Below are 24,432 nucleotides of genomic sequence, written 5' to 3' on the forward strand. Positions count from 1 at the left end.
CTCACTGCCAGACCCCCAACCTCCCCCCATCTTTCCTTCCCAGCCAAACTTGGGGGCACCACCTCTGCTCACTGTCTCCACCTCTACAAATCCACAGCCACACTTTCTTCTCAGTGGTTCTCAAACTTCGGTGTGAATCGGAGTCACAGGGAGGGCTTGTTAATGCAAGGGTTGCACAACAGGACCTCCAGAGTGTCTTGACGGAGTAGACCTGAGGTGCGGCCCACAGTCTGCCCTTCTAACAGGCTGCCACATTGGAGAAGCCCCTGCCCCACCAGTTCCCCACGTCTGTCAAGAGGAAGTCCACACTTCTGAGGCTCTTCAGGTGGCTGACAGGTGGTCAGCCTCACCTCTTGCCAGGCCTCTCTGTTATCCAGTCATTGCCATACTTGTGCTTTCTCCTAGAGAGATGCTTGCCCTTGTGCCTCTGGGCCTTTGCACGTGTCTTGTTTGCTCTGGCAGGTGCTTCCTCAACACCCCTGAATTCTTTCCCCTGCCTGGCTCCCTCCTTGTCAGCTTTTTGTCTCTTTTCCAGTCACTTCTTCAGGGAAGTCTGGATCCTCTAAAGAGAGGCAGCCCTCACTAAATTATCACCAAGTGAGTGGAAAACGAATAATGGTGGAGGTGCTGCTCTTTCATTATAGAAACCCCCTCCTCTGGGCTGAGGCAAAGATGGAAAAGACAAAGGAAGAATAGGGTGGGGGGTGCTGGGCCACACTGGAGGCTCCCCGGGGGACAGCAGGGAAGAGGCGGCACCTGCAGGAGGAGGGGCACATAGCAGGTGTTCTCTTGCTTAAAGCTCCTCTAGCCTTAAACAAAGACATGCCTATCCTGCTCTGCTGGGGGGGGGGGGGGGCCCTCAGCCCACAACCTGGGGCAGATGAAACCCATCCCCTTGGGACACCTGGGTGGCTCAGTGGTTGGGTGTCTGCCTTCAGCCCAGGGCGTGATCCTCGAGTCCAGGGATCAAGTCCCACATCGGGCTCCCTGCATGGAGCCTGCTTCTCCCTCTGCCTATGTCTCCTATGTCTCTGCCTCTCTCTGTGTGTCTCTCATGAATAAATAAATAAAATCTTTAAAAAAAAAAAAAAGAAGGAAGGAAGGAAGGAAGGAAGGAAGAAAGAAAGAAAGAAAGAAAGAAAGAAAGAAAGAAAGAAAGAAGAAACGAAACTCATCCCCTGCACCAGCTCTCCTGGGGGAGCCACCCCCTCCCCCAATCTGGGGCCTCCAGCCAATTCTGGTGAGAGTCATGTGATCACTTGGGCGTGCATGACAAGCTCCCCAGAGTGATGCTTTGAGGGGTGACCTTGTTGTCTGGGACAGAGCCCTCTCCTTGCACGCTTGCCACTGTCTGTAAGGGCTGGGCTGCTGCCTGGGGTGGGGGTGGGCAGGGGCGGGGGCAGGACCCCACTCGCTCTTCCTCCCCAGATATTTGGCCCCAATTTCCAGGTCCAGGTTACGTAACACCTGAGGAGAACTACACTCCCCTGTCACCCACACCTCTTCCCTTTCGTGGAGCATTTCACAGACGCAGCTGCTTCTCAGAGAAGGTCTATTTTGGGAGCTGTTTTCATTTGACCTATATTAAGCACAGTCACAAGGCAGAGGCAAGTTGCAGGGTGCAGGGTGGCCTGCTTGCTCTTTGTGCTTTTTTAGTGTGACGGGTGAGAAAACCAGCCAAGCTGGTGCCCACAGCTCTGGAGCTGAGAAGGGAGTGGCCCAGGGAGCTCGCCGTGGCATCAGGCTACAGAAAGCTCTAGGTGCAGGCGGTCCACCTGTAATGGTGTAGGCCCGGGCTGCCTCCCCTTCCACAAGTCTGGTTTGTGTCCCCCGAGGCCCCACCAGAAGGTAATACTTTGTTCACTGCAGCACAGGTCAGGGAGAAATGTAGGTTCCCTGCAGGCCCAGAATATACCAGGCCAGGAAGAGTCTGGGCCTGTGAAGTGCAGCTCGTGGAGTTTTAATGGGCCGTGGAGCCCCCTCCATGGGGAATTGCCTTTCCTGGGTTAATAATTAAATCACATGACCAGCAGGGGGAGAGAACGGGCTGCTGGGAGCCATCTGGCCCAGGTACTGTGCACAAACAGGTACTGCTTAGAGTCCACATCACTTTGAGGGCCTGTGGGGAAAATGAGAACAGAAAGGATTCATCCACTAAGTGTCCTGCTTGCCCCTGCACCACTGTTTTCTTTTCTTTTTTTTTTTTTTTTTTAAGATTTTATTTGTTTATTCATGAGAGACACAGAGGCAGAGACATAGGCAGGGGGAGAAGCAGGCTCCCCACAAGGAGCCTGATGTGGGACTCGATCCCAGGACCCTGGGATCCTACTCCTGAGTCAAAGGCAGATGCTCAACCACTGAGCCACCCAGGTGCCCCTCTCCATTGTTTTCTCCCTTGGCCTCTTCTTGTCTCCCTAGAAACAGAGGCCCAACCCCAGAATCTCAAGCTCTGCTCCACACTGCTGACCCCAAGAGCTATACCTCTGGCACCTCCTCTCCCCTGAGGGTCAGGCCCACATCTCCAAACAGTTGTTCCACTGATGCATCACATTCAAAAATTCAACTGCATGCCTCCTCCATACTCAGATCAGCCCCGACTGAGGACGCTGCTGTCGGCCTGGTCTCCCATGTGCCCCTGCTCTGTCTGCCCTTGAAGAGCTGGAGTGGACACTGATGAGGACTTCCCAGGCCAGCTGGGGAGGTGCTTATGTCGCATCCCCTCAGAAGTGCTGGAAAAGAATCCTAGCTATGTCCTGTGCAGCAGACAGGGGGGCTTCTGCTCTCACCCATTGCAATCTGGTTAGTGAATGGCTCTCCTGGAGATGCTTGAGTGGGTCATGCACACCAAAGTGACCCACATGATTCCCACCAGAGTGGCTGGGAGCAGCTAAAGAAGTGGGGATGCCACTGTCCTGGGAGAATTGGTGGATGGCACTCCCTTAAGAGGGGGAGAGACAAGAGAGGCCACAGCAGCTGAGCTTAGCAGGGTGTGAACTAAGGGCAGAAAGGAAAGGAAATTTTTAAACTTGAGTCTTTGGCCTGGAGGGACTGAGGCTGACAGAGAGAATGGGTAGCACATTTTAGGCAGGGACACAGGCCTGAGAAGGAACAGAGATAGGGTAAGGCAAAGCACATCCCACACACGGGGCACATGGGATGCTCTGAGAACACAGCAAAGGGGATAGGAGAAGAGGGGAACCAGCTTGAGGAGGGTTGAGTTCAAAGGTATCTTTCCAGCTGGGTGGCTGGCTCCTTTCCTTCCTCCGATATCTCTTCCTATTCCCCAGGGCATGACAAGTCCTGGTCACCCCATCACCCCAGGGGGCTCCTGGGTGCGAGTGTGGAAGCAGTAGGACCCTTTCTGCAGCCTGAGGCAGAGACAGTGGCAGACAGAGGACTGCAGACCACCCAGTGGTCTCCCAGGGCAAGGCCTCCTCTCACCAAGGGCAGGAAAGCTTGGCGCTGGAGGAGGGCAAGCGGGGGGCCAAAGGACCAAAGGAAAGGACCCTGAAAGCATTGCCAAATAGAAGCAATGGAGGGATTTGAGAAGAAATATCCATTTTGCTTCATTAAGGAATAAAGAAAAGGCAATATTATTCTCTACTCGAAGAAATACCAAAAAGAAGACTAATGGGGTAGGAGGGGAGGGAAAAACCCCAAGAGGGGATATTGGCATTTTCAGTTGGGGTAGATGCCGGAAGCATTGTTTCTGTTGATACAGCATCATCGGTAAAATACATCTTTTTCCAAAGATAAAATACACATCAAGATGCAAGCTCTCATGATTTGACTGCGTTTCCCCTCCTTCTGCTAATTTGGAAATGTCCCAGTGAAGACAGAAAAGCTTCTTGTGCGCTGAGCACATGCTACTCAAAGGCAGGAAAATGACTTTCACCCCGATATTCCAGTGCTCAGCACTTCACTCAATAAATACTTGGTGAAAGACCAAATTTGTGAAGAAAGAGGCTCCCTGACAATTACAGCTCACCTCTAGAGGAGCTGGCTAATTCCAGCATGGTATCATCCATTGATGGTAACATTAGGCAGCTGTTAAAAAGGTACAGGAAAGGAATGCTTGGGTGGCTCAGTGGTTGAGCATCCGCCTTCGGCTCCGGTAATGATCCCGGGGTCCTGGGATCAAGTCCCGCATCGGGCTCCCTGCATGGAGCCTGCTTCTCCCTCCACCTATGTCTCTGCCTCTCTCTCTGTGTCTGTAATGAATGAATAAATTAAACTTAAAAAAAAAAAAAAGGTACAGACAAACAAGTAGCTGTAAATATATTTGGGGACAATTCAGGGAACTGTGAGTACCAACTGGGTAGAAGATGATATCAGAGAATTTCATGTCAGTTTACTTCAGGATGATGATGGTTCTGTGGTTACTTATGCTGGACAATGTCCTTTTGGAGGGCACGCGTGTTGAAGTATTTCGGAGTAAGTGTCATAATATCTGTGTAGGGGTCAGAGACAGCCACTCCAAGATGGGGTGCTTCAGCATGAAGATTATTTTGAGTTAAAAGCAATCAAAAAGCAGCAGATTCAAGAAAAGCTCTTCACCTCCCCCTCAACTGCCTAAAAAGAGTGTAGGTAGAGGACTTGCTCCGGGAACAGAGCTGTCACCCCAGATCACTACGTTATGATCTGAACTAGGTGTGGCAGACAGGGAGGAACCTAGCCAGGCCTGATCCAACTCCTGTATGTCCCATTGTTTCTGGGGGGGCCCAGCAGACACTTGTTTGCCTGACTCTTTTTCACCTTCCTGTGAATTCCATGCCTTCCCTTTGAAGTCCCAGACCCCGACCCCTTCTTCTAAGGTGACATCTGTTCCTCATTTTATCTACCTATCTTTGGAATTCATGTCCGTGTGGATTAATATGTATATGAAATCAAATTTGATTTTTCTCTTGTTAGCGTGTCTCAAATCAATTTGATTTTTTTTTTTTTTTGAGAGAGAGAGAGCATGCCCTCAGGTGAGGTGAGAGAGAGGCTGAGGGAGAGGGAGAATCTTAAGTAGATTCCACACCCAACACAGAGCCTGAGGGGAGGCAGGCCTCCCTGCGGGGCTTGATCTCAAGACCTTGAGATCATGACCCTGAGATCCTGACCTGAGCTGAAATCGAGAAGGACGCTTAACTGACTGAGCCACCCAGGCACTGCATCAAGTTGATTCTCAGTCCAGCTAGAAGGACCTTGAAGATGTTGCTCCTCAACATCTACAAATTGTTTTGAAAAAAATTTGGCCAAAAAAGAGCATGAAAAATGTTAACAAATTGTTAAGTCTAGGTAATGGGAATGAGTATTTATTGGATTATTTCTTTTCAATTGTTTGATATGTTTGGGAATACATATGGTAAAAAATGTTTAAATATGATTTTAAAATATAAAATGTGTCTACTACACAACATGAGGCTAGAATCAAGAAAAAAAATCTAAGATCGATAAACAAAAAATGTATAAAAAGCATATAACACGGAGATAATAGAACTGAAAGGAATTGCCACTCTGCTGTTGAAATTATGGAAGATATCTTTTACTTACCTACCTGTTATGTTTTGTTATCCTTGAAAAGCATGTTTGCTTATTTGCAATAAGCAAATCACTGCCTAACTTCCTATATCCTTTATATACTGTCATGATATTTTTGCATGTATATATACCTACTTTATTAATCTTTTATGCACCAAGTTATTTAACATACCAAGTTGCAACTCTATGTTTGCTTTTATCACTGACCTATGGGATGCAATAAAGCAATTAAAACAGTTTGTACCTTAAGAAAAAAAAACCTACCCACATTTATTGCTTTAGTGACATTTTACAATTGAAGGAAAAGCTAGCAAAATGTTTCCTTCTTTCTGTACTATCTTTCTTCCCTCAACATTAATTAATTTGTTTATTATTTTGGTCAATAATAATTTTTTTTGTAGCGCATCTAGGTGGTTCAGTCAGTTAGATCCCAGCTACTGAAGTGTTTCTGGGCTGCTTTGTAGCACGTGAGAGAGATCTCAGTACCCAGCATCACTGGACCGTCGCATCAAAATATCTGCTTATGAAACAAAAGGAATTGAAATAGCTTTATTCCAAAGGGCCCCAGTCTTATTGTGCCTGGGATCCTTTTCATTGAACATCACATTAAGAAGCACTAAGATCAATGAGTGCCTAGGTGGCTCAGTTGGTTAAATTTTTGCCTTCAGCTCAGGTTGTGATCCCAGGGTCCTGGAATTGGGTCCCATATCAGGCTTCCCCCAGGGAGCCTGCTTCTCCCTCTGCCTATGTCTCTGTCTCACTCCCTGTGTCTCTCATGAATAAATCAATAAAATCTTAAAATAAAATAAAATAAATACTCTTTATACCAACTCTGGGGCTCTGAGTGGGTCCTCACATATACCATCTGATTGTCAGAAATGTACTAATTTATACTTCCATCAAGCAGAAGGAGTTGAGTATCATCATTTCAAAAAATTCTTACTGATTCAACAGATTAAAAATTGATCTAATTTTCACTTTTTAAAAATAACCGAGGTTAAGCCTCTTTAAAAAGTTTCCATATTTATTGCCTTTTAAAAAATGAATTATATTTGCATGTTCTTTGCCTATTTTATTTGCTAATGCAACTTACTGGTAAATTAAAATCCTTCAGGTTTTATATGTTTAATTGTTACATTAGAATATTTATGAGGGGGATCCCTGGGTGGCTAGTGGTTTAGCACCTGCCTTCAGCCCACGGTGTGATCCTGGAGTCCCGGAATTGAGTCCTGATCGGACTCCTTGCATGGAACCTGCTTCTCCCTCTGCCTGTGTTTCTGCCTCTCTCTCTCTCTCTCTGTGTGTCTCTCATGAATAAATAAATAAATAAAATCTTTTAAAAAAAAGTTTATGAGGACAGTGAAAAAAATGTGTATTTATCTTACCAGGAAGAGAAATGAGAATTCATTTAATCGTCAAATTCCTTAATAATTCTGAAAAACAGAAGGGTCAGTTCATTTCATCGGGACAATTTTGATTGTTATCCTAGCTATCTTCAAAGTGAAAGTCTGAACTAATGTCCGATACCAAGTTTTTTTAAAAAACAAACTCTGTGGATATTTAAAATTAGAGCTCCAAATTCCAAGGAATCCAATCTTCTAACAGCTTCGTGTGACATCCCAAATACCTTCAAAATCCCAAATTACGACTTTGTGTTTCTGCTTGATTGCACGAAATGCATCTCATCCCGTAGCTATGACCCCAAAACAACACCTAACATTCGTTCAAGTCTCCCTTTTTGAACTTTCCCTTTTAGCCATAGGTAATACAAAGAAAACACTAAATTGCTCTAAGCTGCTCCTTCTTTCATGTCATACTTTATCTACAGAGATTTAAGCAAAAAAAAATTTGTCCACAACTTTTTCAATTTTATTTTTTTTTTAACTTTTTCAATTTTAAACTGCCTACTGGTTTTTCCTCTGAGATTTACAAATGCATTTATTCAGAACTCAACTGCAGTATATATAAAAGGACTGCTTGTGAGAATGTATTTTTTCCTTCCGATCTCATTTCCTATTGTAAAAGCCAGTTGTCAGTGCCTGGCACGGTGCCTGCCATAACTAGTTCAATAAATGATGACTGAAGCTGATTTGAGCACTGATAAAAGCGAACCATTTTTTAAACTCTGCTTGTGCTGACAGAAAGAAAGAAAGAAAGAAAGAGAAAGAAAGAAAGAAAGAAAGAAAGAAAGAAAGAAAGAAAGAAAGAGATCTCATTCCCCAGGGGGAGCCTCCGGAGCTGCAGTGACCTCCCCACCCCCACCCTCTTTGCTTCCAAGCAGCCTGGAGATGCTCTCCTCACTAGGGCAGGCCCTTCGAGATTGAGATTGTTCTGAGTAGGCTGGTTTTGAGAGCTGAGTCTTTTGCCAACCAAATTTCATTTGAATTAGCCGCTGACCCTGCCAGGAATTCACTGCTGGAACTGGTGCAGGCTACTCCTGGGGGAAGGGTCAGGGAGGGGGGAAGGGGACAGAGGGTCAATAGGGACAAAAGTTAGGTACCATCTGTGTAGCCCTGGTCTCCTCCTACCTGCCTCTGAAGCAGCTCTCCTCTGCTCTCCAGGGGTTGCAGAATGAGCAGAGGCATACTCTGGCTGGCATGCTCTTACAGGAAAGTGCCAGGTTCTCCAGAGGAGTTTATGGCCCAAGCTTGGCCCTGAGCCCTGTCAGCTGAGCTCCAGCTGCAGCAGCACCACGCTGCTCGTTGGTCCCCCCAGGCAGCCCAAGATCTGGACCATGTCGGGCTCAGGTACAGCTGGCCCTGCTGCCCACTCTCCCCACATGAGTCCTGTCCCCTGGGCTCTCAAAGGCCCCAGTCTCTACATGGTGATGTCTGTCATTGGAGAGGCTAAGCATTTGTGCAGCAGAACCAGAAGAGAGAAGACTTTCATTACTCTCAAGGTTCTCAGCCTCTGTCCTCTCATCATTTCACCTAACTCAGGTGCAGGAAAACTTAGAGGCTACTGGTCTGGGGCTCTTACCTCTGCTTCCATCATGCAGGCCAAGGGAGGCCATGGGCAAGATGGCAATGCCTGTTTTGGAACCTCTCCCCAGCCTCCTGGCCTTTCTACCTGTTGGTGGAAAGCTCTGCTCCAGTATCTCCTTTCCAGCTGCCCACTGCCCCTTCCCGCCACTCCCTCATTCTCAAGTTTTTTTGATGTACCAACGTGAAACTACCTCACAAATAAGACTTTAGATTTTATGAAAACTCCAATCCATTGGTACAGGCACCATATTTCTTATGGATAGTGAGGCATCTTCTGGTCTTGGTTTAGAAATAATGAGTACCATGATTAGCTCTTTGGATTAGCTGGGTTGATTAGCTCTCCTTGTGGTATGTAGACACCACATAGACATGTTTGTACCAATGTGCAGACCACTTTTATACCAAGCCAGTGAAATAGAGTTCAGACAGTTTCTCTAGAAAGGGCTGAAACTCTGAGATTGATAATTTTGCCATAATAAGGCATAAGTAAAATGTGGGGGGAAAATACTTGGTTTTGGCAATACTGATCATAACCTATATTTTTATTTTCTACCTTAAGGAAAAAAAAGTAGTATCTTAGTAAATATTGGTAGAGACATGACTTACATATCATTTAAATAATTCATTTTCAAGACGCTTGAGTGTCTCAGTGGTTGAGCCTTCGGCTCAGGGCATGATCCCAGAGTGCTTAGATCAAGTCCCACATCCAGCTCCCTGCATGGATCCCGCTTCTCCCTCTGCCTGTCTCTGCCTCTCTCTTTCAGTGTCTCTCATGAATAAATAAATAAAATCTTTAAAAAATAATAAATAACTCATCTCACAATTTTTTTTCCTGGAATTTGAGTGGGCCCATTTGGAATTTTGTTGGGTTGTTAAGGCCCCCCTCATGATATGCTTATTCGGGGGGTATACATGAGTCTCTTCCTGACCAAAGATACACCTGAAGAATTTGCATGGGCAGGGTGATGGCCATGATCTTCAGTAGAGAACTCTGCTCCTGAACAACCAGTTTGGGTGTTTGAGAGGCACATGGAACAATTTCAGAGTAGTGTGAAACACACACTTGTTTTTCTTCCTTTTCTACTTCTAAACATTCTACTATGAACCTATAAAATCAGAGAAAAAGACATAAAAAAGAATATAGTGCTATGATATTATATGCATGATATATGCATGATATTATATAGCAGTTATGTATTTCAGACATCTATATTGATTTGGTGGTAAAAATTTTAGTGGTTCTTAATTTCCCATATTTTCTGTAATTATCAGTATTTATTAATGAACTTTTCTTCATTATAGAACCAAAGAAATAGTTTTAAAATAAAGTACTAGGGCTTTTTTCTTAGCCAGAACCCCAATTAATAAATATCAATTACAGACAAAGACATAAACAGGAAAGGCAAGTTTCACATTTTGGAGAAAAAATATAGAAAACTATATTTATCTCCTCAGAATAAGAAGGGTTTCTTAAACCACAAAATATACTATCTGTGAAAGAAAACTTGATAAATCAAACTGCAATATAATTAAGAATGCATGTTCATCGAAAGCCACCATAAAGAAAGTCATATAACAAGCCACTTTCCTGAGCTGAAAAGTTAGAAATTCTTTTGTATATTAAAATACATTAATATTTTAAGATATATAATATTATATAATATATACATTTAATATTAATTAAATATTGTAATATTTATAACATCTATTATATGTAATATTTTTCACATAACTGAAAAATATTCATTCCAGAATATATAAATAATTCATACAAATCGCTGATGATAAGAAAATGATGGTGTCCAGAAAATGGGCAAAGGACATGAACAGGCACTTTGAAGAAAAAGAAAAACAAATGTACCAAAACGTATGAAGATACCCACTTGACCTTGTTAGTAATCAGAGAAACACAGAATGTTGCTGCTGAGATGCCATTATGCACCCAGCAGAGAAGTGGATGTTTAAATCTGAAAAATCAGGTGGAGATGAGAATCAAGAGCAATTGGAACCCTTCTACGCTGTGGGTGTTCTAGCCACTTCAGAAAACACTTCAGTACAATCTTGTCAACTTGAGAGCAAGCACTCACCCCATAACCCAACAATTCCATTTACCCAATGACAAATGTTTGAGCATGTGCACTTGGACAAGCACAAGAATATTCAAAGGAGCAATTTTCATAATAGCCAAAGACTGGACAGCAGATAATATGTTGTTGCCCTGGGAATTACACTGCCCTGCAAAAGAAGGCAATGCGGCTACACACAACAGGTTGCCAGATCTTAGTAACATAAAGCCTAGAAAAGACAAATCCAACAAGATGATGCACATACAGTATAACATCATTTCTCAAAGCTTAAAAATGAGCAAACCTGAACAGTATGTGATTCAGAGATGCCCACACCGTAGGATAGAAAATATTCCAAATCTTCAGGGAAATGACGAACGCCAGATGCAGAGTAGGGGTCCCTGTGTTGAGAGGTGAGGGGTGGGAATGAAGAGTCACACACCCGTGGCCTCAACGTTGCAGTGTGCTGGTTGTGTTACACTTTTTACATCGAGTAAGGGGTTCACACTTGTATGGGTCTTTTTGTGTGTGTGTGTGGGGGGGGTCTTTATTATGTTTTATGACTTGGATGTGTGTCATATTTTAATGTACCATATATTGTATCACTTAAAAATATTGAAGACTACAGAAGGAAATATATAGGATATCCTAAACCTTTAAGTGGAATTCCTTTGATTTGAGCTCAGTTTGACTCGGGATTCCAAACTCTTTATTTTATTTTACTTTTAAAGATTTTATTCATTTATTCATGAGAGACACAGACAGAAGCAGAAACATTGGCAGAGGGAGAATCAGGCTCCTCGTGGGGACCCCGATGCAGGGCTCAATCCCAGGACCCTGGGATCACCACCTGAGCTGAAGGCAGACACTCAACCACTGAGTTACCCAGGTGCCCCGGATTCCAAACTCTTAAACCTATCTGATCATGATGTATTATCTTATTAACAGTGCTTTTAACTTGAAAAAAAAATCCTGATTGTAATCATTGGTATGAGTATCAAGGCACAGATTCATTTCTTAACTCTACCTACCCTTTACTTCTCTACATCTTCCCAAATGATCATGGTCCCCCCAGGGTGGCTAAGAAGGAGAAGGTGAGGAGTGCCCAAAGTGTGCTTCTCTAGCGCCCCCTACAGGCCAGACTTACCCTAGCAGTGATTAGGGCGACCACCAGATCCCAGGTGAGGGGCAATATCTTCACTGACAGGCCAACTCCCCCAAAACTGGCTCATGGTTCTGTTCACTGCAGCCACTCTTTGGGGCTAGACAATGGGGTGAGGACTTTGTTTCCTGAATACACTGAGGGTGTTCCCCAACCCTCCTCCCATGCATGTACCTACAGGGGTCAGCTAATCAGTCTGGCATAGAGCTCTCTACTTAGCAGAGGAACTGGAAGGGGCAGGGTGGGACTGTGAATCCTTGGGCCTTGGGCAGCTGGGGAAGATAAGAGGTGAACAGTCTGGGGAGAAAATGGGAAAAGCAACCAGCTTCTGGAGGAGTGAAGACAGCACATGGAACGCAGGGCTCCACTGTGTGCTACCAAAGTATGCACCAGGGTCCCAGGGAAGGTAAGTGCTTCGAAGGCCATGGGGAGCCTCTGCCTTCTCAGCTGAGGCATCTGATGGGGACAAGTCGGTGTGATGGCAGGATGAATTCCAGCCCAGTGCAGGGTCATGTCAACTCCCCCTTCCCCTCTCCACAATCCCAGGCAACACCAGTCCCTCACAGCATATTCAAAATGCAGAAATAACAGAGCCCAGGCCATTGTGAGGGATATGTAAGCTCCATCAACTGAGTACAAGGCCATTGTTCTTAGCATTCAAAATGAGGTACTAGCAAACCTTTAACATTCACAAAAGGGTAAACTGAGGTCCAGAAATCCATTCCAAGAAGCACAATATATGTAGGTTTTGAACTCAGTTGCTCAACCTTCTTGAGTATCCTGGCTGGCCAGGACTACAGGCTAATAGCTTTCGGCATTGTTTTCTACCTGAGTGCAAATGAGCAGAAGCAGGAAGAAAGGCTGCCTGTCCAGCAACACCCCCCCAACTCCCATCTTGCTTCTCCAGCCTTGCTTCCCTCTATATAGCCTCCAGCTCGGGTTGCCAAAATTAATCACCGGTGGGGTTGAAGCAACAGCCCTGTTCCCTGGCTCCAGGCCAGGCTCCCAGGATGTGCGTCAGAAAGAGCCAGTGAGTGAAATTCCAAAGCAATGTGAGTCACCAGGGAGGAGGAGAGGCCAGGACAGAAGTCAGAATGAGAGCCTCAAGGCAGACCAAAAAAAGGCCCTGAGGGGGTCAGGGGCTGGGCCCAGATAACATGAATGCTCACCTGTCCGAAGTTGGGAGGGGGGCCTCCTGGCCAAGTGGCTTATCTCTGGGCTCTGCACAGACCTGGATTGGGAGGGAAGTGACCAAGAGGCCAGCCTACTAGTCCCACCCCTGGATACAGTAACCATGACCCTTACCTGGCTCCCCATAGGCTGGGCTTTGGATCCCAGCCCTTAAAATCCGAGTATTGTTTCCACAAGCATTCCCTCCCCCCTGGCCCAGCCCAGGACATTGCTTCCGGACAGGGAACGGTGATAGGCCAGCTGGGCCCCAGAGGAAAGGCAGCAGGTAAGTCCACAATCTGTGCCCTGCCATCCCAAGACCACCCCTGGACCCTTCTTCTGTGCCCGGGGAAAAGAGAGGAGCTCCAGCTCTGGCTGCTTCACCTGTCCTCACCAGGTTCCTTCCAGAACTCAGTACAACGAGCAGGTCTCAGAATGTGATCTCCTCCGAAAGAGAGAGATGTGAAGGCAGGGGGAAGGTGGGCTAAAAAAATCAATCAGGTGTCTTACCCATCAGGGTGCAGCAGCCTGTTGACTCTGGACCAGTGACCCTTGGGCTCTGCCCAAGGCAGAGCCCAAGGCAGAAAGTGTGTGTGTGTGTGTGTGTGTGTGTGTGTGTGTGTGTGTGTGAAGGGGTTACAGTTCCACATACAGTGGGAGTCTCCAGGGGCAGTGTCTACAGGAGCCAGGGCAGGCCTCCATTCCACTCTCCTTGGAACCGAGCCAGGAGGGAAGGGGAAGCAGGGGTCTCTCCTCCTCCAACAGCCCTTCTCATCCTACTCAATCAAAGTGGCCTGTGGCCAGGATGGGGCACTGCAACTGCCTGTGTTTCTGGGGCCCCCTCAGCCCTTACGCCCTCTCCAAGCCTGGGCGGCTCCTGCCAGTACCAGGGATGCCTCTGCTCTGCTGGGTTTCTTGCACCTGGCTTTTCCTCACCGCTCACCTCGAGACCCTGTGCAGCTTCTGGATATCCTTCCCCAGTCCTGGAGCTGCTGGATCGTAGGATCCATTTCTCCGAAAAGAAATTGAACAGCATCCCTAACTCTAATCCTCACCCTCTCTTGGGCCCCTCACCCCACCCCACTCAATCTGGCTCCTCTCTCTAGGCACACCTGGCCCAGAACGCAGGGCAGCCAAGAACCCCCACCCCCACCCCACCGCTCCAGCCGGCCTCCTGGCAAAGCAGTCGCTGAGTGAGAGAACTCCTTTTGCTTTAGGAAGGGACGAGACTTAGACTTGAGGCTTCCTGGGGCCTGAGGATGCCCTGCTAGGTAACTCAGACAGGGAGCCGATGCAGAGAGCTGGGTGGCCATGGGCCCTAGCCAAGGTGAAGGCCACTGCGCAGGAAGTCAGACCCACTGAGGGGCTGTGTGAAGTGACCGTTTAAGGCTCCAGCTGCCCCTGTTTATAGGTGATGTTGGCTCCGGGCTCTAAATTCTGTGCCCTCCTTGTGTCTCCACTTCTAGGGCATATTTATCTCCAGCAGTTAAGACCTGTCAGCTTCTCTGATATATATATATATATATTAAAAAAAATATATATTGGAATATATTGAATATATATATATGTGTATATATATATATTGCATCAACTGAGTTAAAAGCCCATGCCTGGAGGCATGAAAACATTTCCACATTCTTGACTTCCTCTGGGGCTGGGGTTGCGGGGTGAGTGGGGGCCCGGGAGGGCTCTGAGGCAAGCTGATCCATTCTCAGCGACCCTCCCTGATGGCAGAAAACATGTCACACGATAACCTCGCGCAGTCAGGATTTCAAAACCGGTGGGGATCATCCACCAGAACCACCCGGTCTCACGCAAGAGTAAACTGAAGACCACAGAGATCAAGTCTGGGGAAAGGACCCCAGCACCAGGCCCCACATGGCCACAAACTCCCTGTGTGACTTGGCACATGCTGTGTTCAGCTCTGGCTCAGTTTGCTCAGATAAAGATAGTCATTTTCATATGAATTAAGAACACGTTAATGCTCTAAAATGAGGGCACGAGGTTGGAGGGGGCTCCGGGGCTGTGCCATCTCCCCTGAGAGGCTCTGGGCCTGCCTGCATTGTGACAGTAGCGAGTTGCGTGGCTTCCTGAAGTTTCGGCTTCCCCATCTACCAAGTAGGGATAATCGTACCTCCTCAGAGGATTGTTTTGAAGCGTAAATGAAGGAGTACAGTTAGCCCAGTACTGGGCATAGAACAGACTTGTGATAAATGATGATGATTATGATTAAGCTTAAGCTTCTTGGTGATCAGATGGCATCATCATTTTATAATCATCGCCATCTCTAGCAGTGTCTGGCACTGGTAGGAGTTTAGCATGCATGTGATATGCAAAACAAGATAAATGAATAAATGAGCAAACAAGCCTCATTTTTCTCAGTCTTAGGGTAAGTAAGTGATGTGACTGGGGTTGCAAGGACAGGTCACATACCTTTGGCCTGGCTTGGTTATTAGGGGCCCAGGCCACATCTGCCTGCAGCAGGGCCACGGGACAGGTCCCAGAGAGGTGCAGCGTGGTCAGCACTTCGAGTCCCCTAGCACAAGGGCTCCGCAGTCTCAGCTCCGCATGGATAAGATAGTGGTGGGAGATGCCAAAAGCCAAGGTCTGCTGAAGCCATATTGCCTCCCCAAGGCTTTCCTCTTGGGGTGTGGAGATGGGTCTCCTCTTGGGGCTACTTCCAGCCCCAGGATTCCACCCCCAGCTCAAGCTTCCAGACAGCTCTCAGCATGGGGCCCCTAGGAGAAAGATGAGGATGGGTTGGAGGAAAGGTAGGGTGAGCAGGAGTGAGCCCCAAGCTACCAGACAAAGCTGAGGCATGCATTCAATGGCCTTTGAGGTGCCCAGACTGTGTTTCCAAGGGGCAGCATAACAGCACCCTGCCACCCCTGCCACTCTGTCCGGGGACCAAGGCCACAAGCTATGTGTCTAAAGGACCCACATGGGCAGCCCAGGTGGCTCAGTGGTTTAGCGCCGCCTTCAGCCCAGGGCGTGATCCTGGAGACCTGGGATCGAGTCGGGCTCCCTGCATGGAGCCTGCTTCTCCCTCTGCCTGTGTCTCTGCTTCTCTCTCTCTCTCTCTCTCTCTTTCTCATAAATAAATAAATAATTTTTAAAAATCTTAAAAAAATAAATAAAATAAAGGACCTACATGTTCTGGATGAAGCTTCCAAACCTGAGCACCTGCTCCTACTCTCTGTCTCTGTGTCAGTCCCTACACCCCACCTCACTTTGTGCCTTGCCCTGGGGGTCCAAAACTCTGGGAATGGCCACACCCTGCAGAGCAATGCTTTGGCTGAGACCCGGGGCCCTGGACTCTGCACGCTGCACCCTGACCCCGAGAGCAGCTGCAGTTTCCCAGGGTAGCTGGCTACTCACTCTGGCTGCTTGGAGCCTGAGAGAGGACTTCCAGGTCCAGAGAGGTCCAGAGACAATGCAGTTGCCCTGTTGGTCCCTCACCACTCCAGGAAAGTTCTGCCCAGCATTCCCCAGCTGTCTGCTCTGGAGGACCATCCAGGGTTGAATAATGCCCACGACGGTCCCTGGTTGTCCTGCTTGTTCGCCAACCAGCCATCCTCCTCTCTTTGACCAAACCAGAGCCAGGTGCAGATGTTTTTTTCTAGAAATTTCTGCCCAGGAGGTGGGGAAAGGGAGAGGGAAGAATAGGGGTGGGGCAGAGGAAAGGAGAACAAGAGGGAAGAAGGAAAGAAGAGAAGAAAAAGGGGCCTTCATGGGGGCTGGAGCAGATCCTTGATGGATCCCAGACTTTGTGGAGGATGTGGAGCTTTAGAAGTTGGGGGATTCTCTTCCTCTGGTTATAAAAAGTCAAGGCTAGAAGCTCCTTAGATGTCTTCCAGGTCAACTCCCTAATTTTGCTGAGAAGCCTGAGGGGATGGGAACCCCGTTCCAGAGTCCACTCCAGCAACTTTTACACCCTTCGTTCCTCGTGTTGTTGGAGCCCAAGTACCAAGATGGATCCAGGGCTCAGGCAAAGGGTGCAGGGGGCGGTGCTCTGCAGGCTCTGGCCTGGAGCCCTGCAAGGGGACCCAGAGTGCAGGTGAGGGCCAGCTCCCTTCCTGGGAAGCCGCACACAATCCTTTCATCTGCGTCAAAAGCAGCTACAGCCCCAGATTCAGGTCTGGTTACTGACAGGCAGCAATGCCCAAGGCAGGGTCCAGATTCAGGCTAAGCTGACCTTGACAGGAACACCGAGCCCTCCAAGGGTTTACTAAACAAACTCTGTCTTCTTCTCAGTAAGATTTTCTGTTCCATGCCATGCATTCCTTTATCTGGAAGCGGTAAACAATAACACACACTCACAGTGGACCATCTCTGAGGGCCAACAAAAATCTTTCCCATCCCTAATGTGGATTATTATCCTTGTGAGCTCCAGCAATACCAGCGCCCAAGGGAGAGGTGGGTCAGAAGTAAGGAGACTGGGGGGCCCCTGGACACACATCTCCACTGGCCTCCCCCTTCAGCCCCCCTCCCTGCCCCCCTCTAGAACACCGCAGCCACATGGAAACCCATGGGGAACAGTTGGGGCTTTTTATAATCTTTATTTGTTAACAGTTCAGGCTATTTTTTTTCCATGCTTGCAAGAGATGCCAATGCCTCATGAAAAAGTTGTGAAAAAAAACAAGTCTATTTTGGGGTGATCAGCCTCCTCAGAGCTTCTCACTTGCAGCTCTGCAGGGCTCCAGGAATGAGCCTGTCCTCTCTCAGAAGGTCTGGAGCCTGCTTGAAGTGAAGGATCTTGGTCCTTGAATGCGCCGGCTAGAGGGGTGCATTTTTGCCCACTCCCCTTTGTAACTTTTCTGTCTACGAAGTGCAGCAGAAGTAACACCATGACGCTTCTTTCTGCTGGAGGCCTGCCTAGTGGTTTCTAGCGTAGTGTCCTGAGAAATAACATCCCAGGAGCCTTGGGGGTGGATCTTGCATTTCCCCTGTGGTATTAGTGGTGGTGGTGCTTGCAGCTCTTAAAGAGAGAAGCCAACCGGTGCCCCAGTCTCTCCTCTAAGCAAAGAGCTGCTTCAGAGCTGCAGATCCACTGCTTGGAGGCTTCAGCCAGCTGAGGCTCCCTAGGAGGCAGGGCCAGGGTGGAGGGGCACGGGTGAGTGGGCAGAGGGGTCTGCATGCTCAGATCTCTGCCAGCTGGGGCCGGCTGCAGCCTGGCCAGGCCAGACTGGGAGTGGATTCTTCAGCTCCTGCTTTGAGCAACGCCTCCAGTCCCACAGTGCGGTGGAGGGGAGGCTGCAAGGGGCCAGTTGGGCTTTGAAAATCCCAGGCAGAAATTTTGTTTGTGTTCCTTTCACTGCCTCACCTGCTGGTTCATTTTCTCCAGGGAGCCCCTGGGCACCAGGGCCAAGGTGGGCATGGGATTTTCCAACCCTAGTAGGTGAGACTGCCAGACTTCTACACCCTCTGTGTTGCCTGCTGGCCACAGGCAGTGTAGGCAGCCGAGGCACAAATGGGAGATACTTCGCACAGGGATACTGAGCACAAATCCATGAGGGGGGAGAGGGCAGAAATGAAGGAGGAGTTAGAGGGAACACACAGTCTCTGATCTCAGCCCTGGAAGGGGCCAAGAGAGGATCATCTAGGCCCGCCCCCCCCCCCCCATCTTCAGGCAAGTAATATTATTATCCCAACAGAAGACCAGAGAGGTTAGGTTCCTTGCCCAAAGTCACACAGCCAGTTCCTGGCGGAGGGGAAACTAGAGCCGAAGCTGGCACCAGTTACTGCAGTGGTTGCTCTTCTGCTTTAGTTTCTTTTTACTCAGGGCTCTTGGGGCTCCTACTGTCCACAACCCTACCCACATCGGGCTTGGGGGACTTCTTTTTTTTAAATATTTTATTTATTTATGATAGTCACACAGAGAGAGAGAGAGGGGCAGAGACACAGGCAGAGGAAGAAGCAGGCTCCATGCACCAGGAGCCTGATGTGGGATTCAATCCCGGGTCTCCAGGATTGCACCCTGGGCCAAAGGCAGGCGCCAAACCGCTGCGCCACCCAGGGATCCCGGGGGACTTCTTACCTTAGCTTTCTTCTGCTTTGTGGTCCCCTGTCCCTGGAGGGTTGTCACAGAGATGCCCCTCTATTACCCTTTAACGACACAGTACCAGCTACTTCCAGAGGTATCCAGCTGGCTTCTCTGAGCCCTTCCTTAATCATTCCCTATCTCTCCTCAAATTCCAGAATTTTCTTTTTTTATTATTTTATTTTTTTAAAGATTATTTATTTATTCATGAGAGAAACAGAGAGAGGCAGAGACATAGGCAAAGGGAGAAGCAGGCTCCCTGTGGAGAACCCGATGTGGGACTTGATTCCAGAACCCTGGGATCACAACCTGAGCCAAAGCCAGATACTCAACCACTGAGCCACCCAGATATCCCCCAGAATTTTCTTTGGCTGAACCAGTTGCAAGATTGTGACTGACCATTTAAGGAAGCTGAAGGTGGAGGTCTCTGCCTCTTACTATGTTTCTGATCCCTCCCCACTTTGTCCCCCAAATACTTCCGTCTTCCATTCTCAGCCTTGGTGGCCATCAGCTGATATTCTACTGAGCCTAATTTGGGTCAGGAGCTTCTTCAGTGAAAAGGATGGCTGATAAAATATAGGCCTTCCATGCTAGGAGCCCATAATAATTATCAGTGTTGGATAAACTGACCTGACCCTTACACATGAGAAAACAGGCCCAGGGAGAAGAGAGACTTGCCCACCATCACCCAGCTGCATGACGATGGAATCCAGGCCTCCTGATGGACAACAGACTGTCCTTTCCAAATTGCCAAACCAGTTCGGAGGGTGCAAGTGCCTGCAGCATGGGATGGACCCTCAGCCCTGTTCATGGCCCTCAAGGAGCTCCTTGATTTCCCAGGTGACCTCTGGGTCAGCCCAATGGGCCTGGACAGCAAGAGCCATGCTCTTGCCCTGAGTAGACCCTCTCTATGGGCTGACCAACCTGGTGGTGCCTCTGCAGGTAGCTCACAGTGTGTTTATTTCTTCTCTCACTGTCTTCCCCTGCCCTGCCCCATTCATTTCTGTCCAGCATAGCCAGGAGCCTGGAGGGTACCCAGAGCAATGGCGACCCAAAGACAAGGCCGGTACAGCCTGTGGAAGACCTCCCTGGACAGCATGTGAGTAACCACTGGTGGGGTTGACTCCTGCGTTTTCACATTCCCCACCCAGACATTCATTCACCCATCAAGCATTTATTGAGCTCCTGTTGAGTACTGGTAGCCATACCAGCAAGAAGGAAACTCTCGAATAAACATGGTCCCTTCCCTGAACAGTTATCAGTACAGGGAGGAAGAGAGAGACCCAATGACAGAGCAGTGGGATTGGTATTATTCGGGGAGCACAGAAGAAGGGCAGGGAACTTTGTCAGCTTTGTAGAGGGTATTCATGGTGGGCTTCCTGGAAGAAGTGATATCTAAGCTGAGACTTGAAGGATGAGTGAGCATTATCTAGGTGAAGTGATGAGAAGAAGTATTCAGGCTGAGAGAACTGTTTGAGCAAAGGCCCAGGAGGGTTCTGTCTCTTATGACAACCTGGTGGGGCCCCCTGAGTCCTGGACAAGGAGGCTGAGAGACTCTGGACTTTCCAGATTTGGCTGTCCTTCCCCCTGACAAGGCTCTGCATATTGAGATGCCAATGCCATGTGCCCCAGACTGCACGCTGCTGGGGAGAGGGGCAGGCTTTCATGTCAGACCTGTGGGGTGGGCTTTGTTCAAGTGTTCCAGGAGAGGGCCGAAAGAAGAGAGATCAGTAGCCTGCCAACGGTAGAAAGGCTGGAACTGTGTGAGACACAAATGGAACGTGCAGGTTGGAGGAGGCCACACGGAGAGAGGAGTCTGCAAAGCTTGGGCAGGCACTGGGGGGGAGCCTCTGGAGCCTCAGGCAGAGGAGGACTTGTGGCACTGGCTGAGAGCCTGCCGAGAAGGTGCCCTCCTGAGAACCACGATGGAGAGTTTTCTCCCCAGACGGGGCTTCTCGCTCACAGGCTTCCAGAAAATGGCAGCTCATGATGTCCTTGAGGAGAGTGGCTGTGGGCGTAGCTGGATGGGATGCCTGTTGGGGACAGGCTCAAGGGGCCTATATCATGGGACAGAGGAGTCACCAGAGGGCTTTGTTCAGGGCAGAGATGTTGGAGGAGGCTCTGATTGGGAATGCCTGAGAGGTGCTGCAATCAGAAAGAACTCTGATTTGAAGAAAAGCTGAAAAAGAGGATTGTGCGCCAAAAGCAGAACTAGAAATTAAGATCGTGTCCCCCAACGGACCACCTGTCTCCACCTGCAACAGTTTACCCAATGTGAGCAGGGTGGGGGGTGCAATTTCCTTTGGCCAACCTTACACCTTTGAACCCCAACAGCTCAACCTGTTGGGCAGTGAGGTCTCCAGGCTGAGCTGGCTCTTTCTCCGAAGGAGGAGAGGGCATTGGCCCCATAGAGGCAGACCCGGGAGCCCCTCCATTTGGGGCAGAGGGCAATTCTGTTTTTCTGCTCTGTACTACCCTGGGGCCGTCTCTGCTGCTTGGATGTGTGAAAGGTGAAGCCAACAGGCTGGCGCTCTGGAGCTGGGTGGGGGCAACAGGGTATCAGCAGGGGAGGCCTTGGCCCCCTGGAGCTCCCGTGCAGAGATGTCATGCTATGCTTTTCTTTGAGGCAGGGACATCTAGCACACAGAGGATGGGCTGAGGCTCTTCATCGCCAAACATGTGGGAAGAACACGCCTGCGCATGGCTTTCTTTCCTATGCATGTATTCAAACCAATACGTTCTGTTCTTATGGAGACAGCATCCTAACCAGAAGGGTGAAGCGGCACACCTAGTCATCGCTAACTTCTTCTTCAGCTCTGGGGAGGTTCAGAAGAAGGTGGGGGAAGCATCCTCCACCAATCAGGCACTAACTGAACATGGACCGGGCCAGAAAGCACATTTATCACAAACTCCTTAACGAGCAACTTCCAATTATATGCATTCATAGATGGAAAGCATACTTCAGAGAATACAAAATTCATTTTCATTTGGCTTTTTATTTTTTTGGCAATGGATTTCTCTTCCTAATCATATTTTTGCATAAACTAATATTAAACTGGATTTGCATTCTCAGAGCACAAGCTGGAGCCGGTGAGGTGGGAGGCATGTCAGTCTGGACTTAAAAAATTGCCCACAGGTAATTGACAAAACAGATAAAATCAGACTGAGCTGGGTACTGTGATTACCAGTAGTCAGGATCATCAGAATCCAACTGGCCTTGGACATGGAAACTTCCTTTGAGGACTGCCTAGTATTTACAGAAGTCATCCCTTATAACCTCTTTGTTTTACAGAGACAGAGAGTCCAAACTGAGACAGAGAGTCCAAAGGTGTCTTAGGCTAGTATCCTCATGGCATTTCTTTTAAGGGGTCAGAAGATAGTAAACTATATAGTTTACTATCTAGTGAACTCCAGGTGGCTATAGGATGGAGGTGGGCTGGAAGCACAGACTGCTGACAAGGGAGGGAGGAGGAGAAGGCCTAGATGGGAAAAGGTGCAGGTGATAGTGACTAAAAGTCCTGGGGCCCTGCAGGAGTCGGAGGCACAGGCTGTAGCTGCGCGGCTAGTGATCAAGGAAGGAAGGCCCCCAGGTGCCAGGAAGACGCTCAAGCCAAAGGAGGGCCTGTATGGAAACGCTGTGTTCCTCTCCCCCTGGGCCGGGGGCGGAGGCCTGGGCTTAAGGGGCAATGAAAATATGCCCAGTTCCCCTCCCCTAACTCGCATCCCTTCCAGGGCTAAGATGCGTCTCCCAGTTCTTCCTCAGCCTCCCGGAGGAGAGGGGGAAACCCCGTGGGCGTCCGGCGAGATCTTGCACCTCGCCAGGTGGAGGGAAGCGCCCCGCCCCCAGTGGTGGGCCGAGACCCTCCCAGGCTCGTCCCTCCAGGCGGGGCAGGGAGGGAGGGCGGAGGGGTGGGCGGGGCCTGGGGCGGGGGCGGGGCCGCCGGCCGCCCAATCCCCTTCTTGCCCCGCCCCGCCCCGCCCCCAGCTCCCGTTCCACCAATGGCGCTCCGCGGTGGGCGGAGCCTGTCCCGGCCGCCGACCTGGGTGCGCTGTTTCCCCCCCGTTCTTCCTCCCTTTCTTTCTTTCTTTTTTTTTTTTTTTTCCCCTTCTCCTTTTTTTGTGAATGAAAAAAGGAGGTCGCGAGCGGGCCGCGGGACTGCAGCGCCCGGCGTCTTGGCGGCCGCGCCCCTGCCCTCCTGCGCTGCGCGTCGCCTGCAGCCTCCGCAGCCCGAGGACCCGCGGCGGCGGCGCGGCCCAGGCGCCCGAGGTCGGGGCGGCCGCGCGCAGCCCCCTCCAGCGCGCCTCCATGACCCCGGGCGCCCGGGGCGCGGGGAGATGCTGATCCGGAAGAGGCGGTGGCTGCAGTGGCGCGCGCGCGGCCGCCCCCGGCCCGCCGTCCGGCCTGGGCGGCTCTGCCTGAGTTTCCGATCCCGCGCGACCCGGGCCCGGAGCCTGTAGCGGCGGCGGCGGCGGCGGCGGCGGCGGCAGCGCGGCGGCCCCGCATCGTCCTAACTTGCACGCGCGGAGTGACCCCAGACATTTCACTAAAATGAGCGTGCTTAGCAGGAAGAGATGTGTTCCTTACACTAGAAATTACCCCGTCACATGTAGTGGTGTAAGTAAATGATTAATTTCTATTATGGCCGGGTTGCAAGCTGCCTGGAAACGCGCCGCCTCGCCCTCCCGTGCCCTCCCCGGCCCTACCTGCGCCCCTTCTGCAGACTCCCCTCCCTTTACCCCCACCCCCACCCCTCACCCCTGCGGGTCCCTCTCCCCTTGGCTAGAGCTTTGGCTGCTGGGGTCTCAGGGGGCGGGGGACTAACCTTTTCCGGGTTTTTCTAGGGAAAGGAAGATGACTTGATTGCCTCGGCGTGTGGTGGCCTTCCCCTCTACCTGTTTTTAAACATTTTATTTCTGTTTCGTGTGTGTGTGTATGTGCAGAGCAGCGTGTCAGGAATCAAGGTCCAGAGTGGCGGAAATGTTTCTGTTTAAAAACCAATGGCATTTGGATGTTTTGCTCGCCGATCCGGAGACCTTTCTTTCAACCCAACTCCATTGCAGTCTGTGCATCAGAGTTCTGGCAAACTATGGGAGAGACGCTTAGCGTTGCTTGTTGGTGTTAGAGAAGGTTTGTGTGTGTGTGTTCAGGTTTGCAGTTTTTGTTAATACCATCATTCAAGATCCCTTTGAGCCTTGCTGTCCATTGAATCTGCAGGAGGGACTCCTCTCATCTCTCCGCCTTCCCCAATGCTACAGTGTCAGCAACCCCGGTGAAAAGCCGCCCTCTCTGGTCTTCTCTTCCCAATTTTCCCTTCCTCCCCATCCTCCTCGATTTTTACCTTCATTTTGAGGATATTCCTCCCTTTTGCATTTTGTAAGATGCAGGATGTGGGATATTGGTTGCTAGGAGACAAACCAGGCTCCCAGGGAGATTCTGTTGTTTCCTTGACAACCAGACTAGGACAGCCACAGATGAACAAGCCT

General features: G+C 49.4%; 2 protein-coding genes across 5 annotated transcripts in view; one reads left to right on the forward strand and one right to left on the reverse strand.

The window, feature by feature from the left end:
- The window catches only part of PEBP4 (phosphatidylethanolamine binding protein 4), a 248,843-nt gene extending 235,837 nt beyond the window's left edge, over window positions 1-13,006 (reverse strand). Inside the window, exon 1 of one of the 2 annotated variants that reach the window (XM_026007924.2) lies at window positions 12,908-13,006. The gene's annotated coding sequence lies outside the window, so the exon portion shown is untranslated. Of the gene's footprint in view, window positions 1-10,880; window positions 10,978-12,907 lie in introns of those variants that run through there. The other variant, XM_072719494.1, reaches the window with a different exon arrangement.
- A 100-nt stretch (window positions 13,007-13,106) lies between these two features.
- RHOBTB2 (Rho related BTB domain containing 2) overlaps window positions 13,107-24,432 on the forward strand; it is a 29,205-nt gene continuing 17,879 nt past the window's right edge. Inside the window, exons 1-2 of one of the 3 annotated variants that reach the window (XM_026007920.2) lie at window positions 13,107-13,194; window positions 19,960-20,047. In XM_026007920.2, the coding sequence (XP_025863705.1) occupies window positions 19,992-20,047 (56 nt within the window). In that variant the 5' untranslated portion in view covers window positions 13,107-13,194; window positions 19,960-19,991. Of the gene's footprint in view, window positions 13,195-19,959; window positions 20,048-23,006; window positions 23,564-23,889; window positions 24,077-24,432 lie in introns of those variants that run through there. The other 2 variants (XM_026007923.2, XM_026007922.2) reach the window with 2 other exon arrangements.

This window comes from Vulpes vulpes, chromosome 9 (assembly GCF_048418805.1).
Source record: "Vulpes vulpes isolate BD-2025 chromosome 9, VulVul3, whole genome shotgun sequence".
NCBI classification, from domain to species: Eukaryota; Metazoa; Chordata; class Mammalia; order Carnivora; family Canidae; genus Vulpes; species Vulpes vulpes.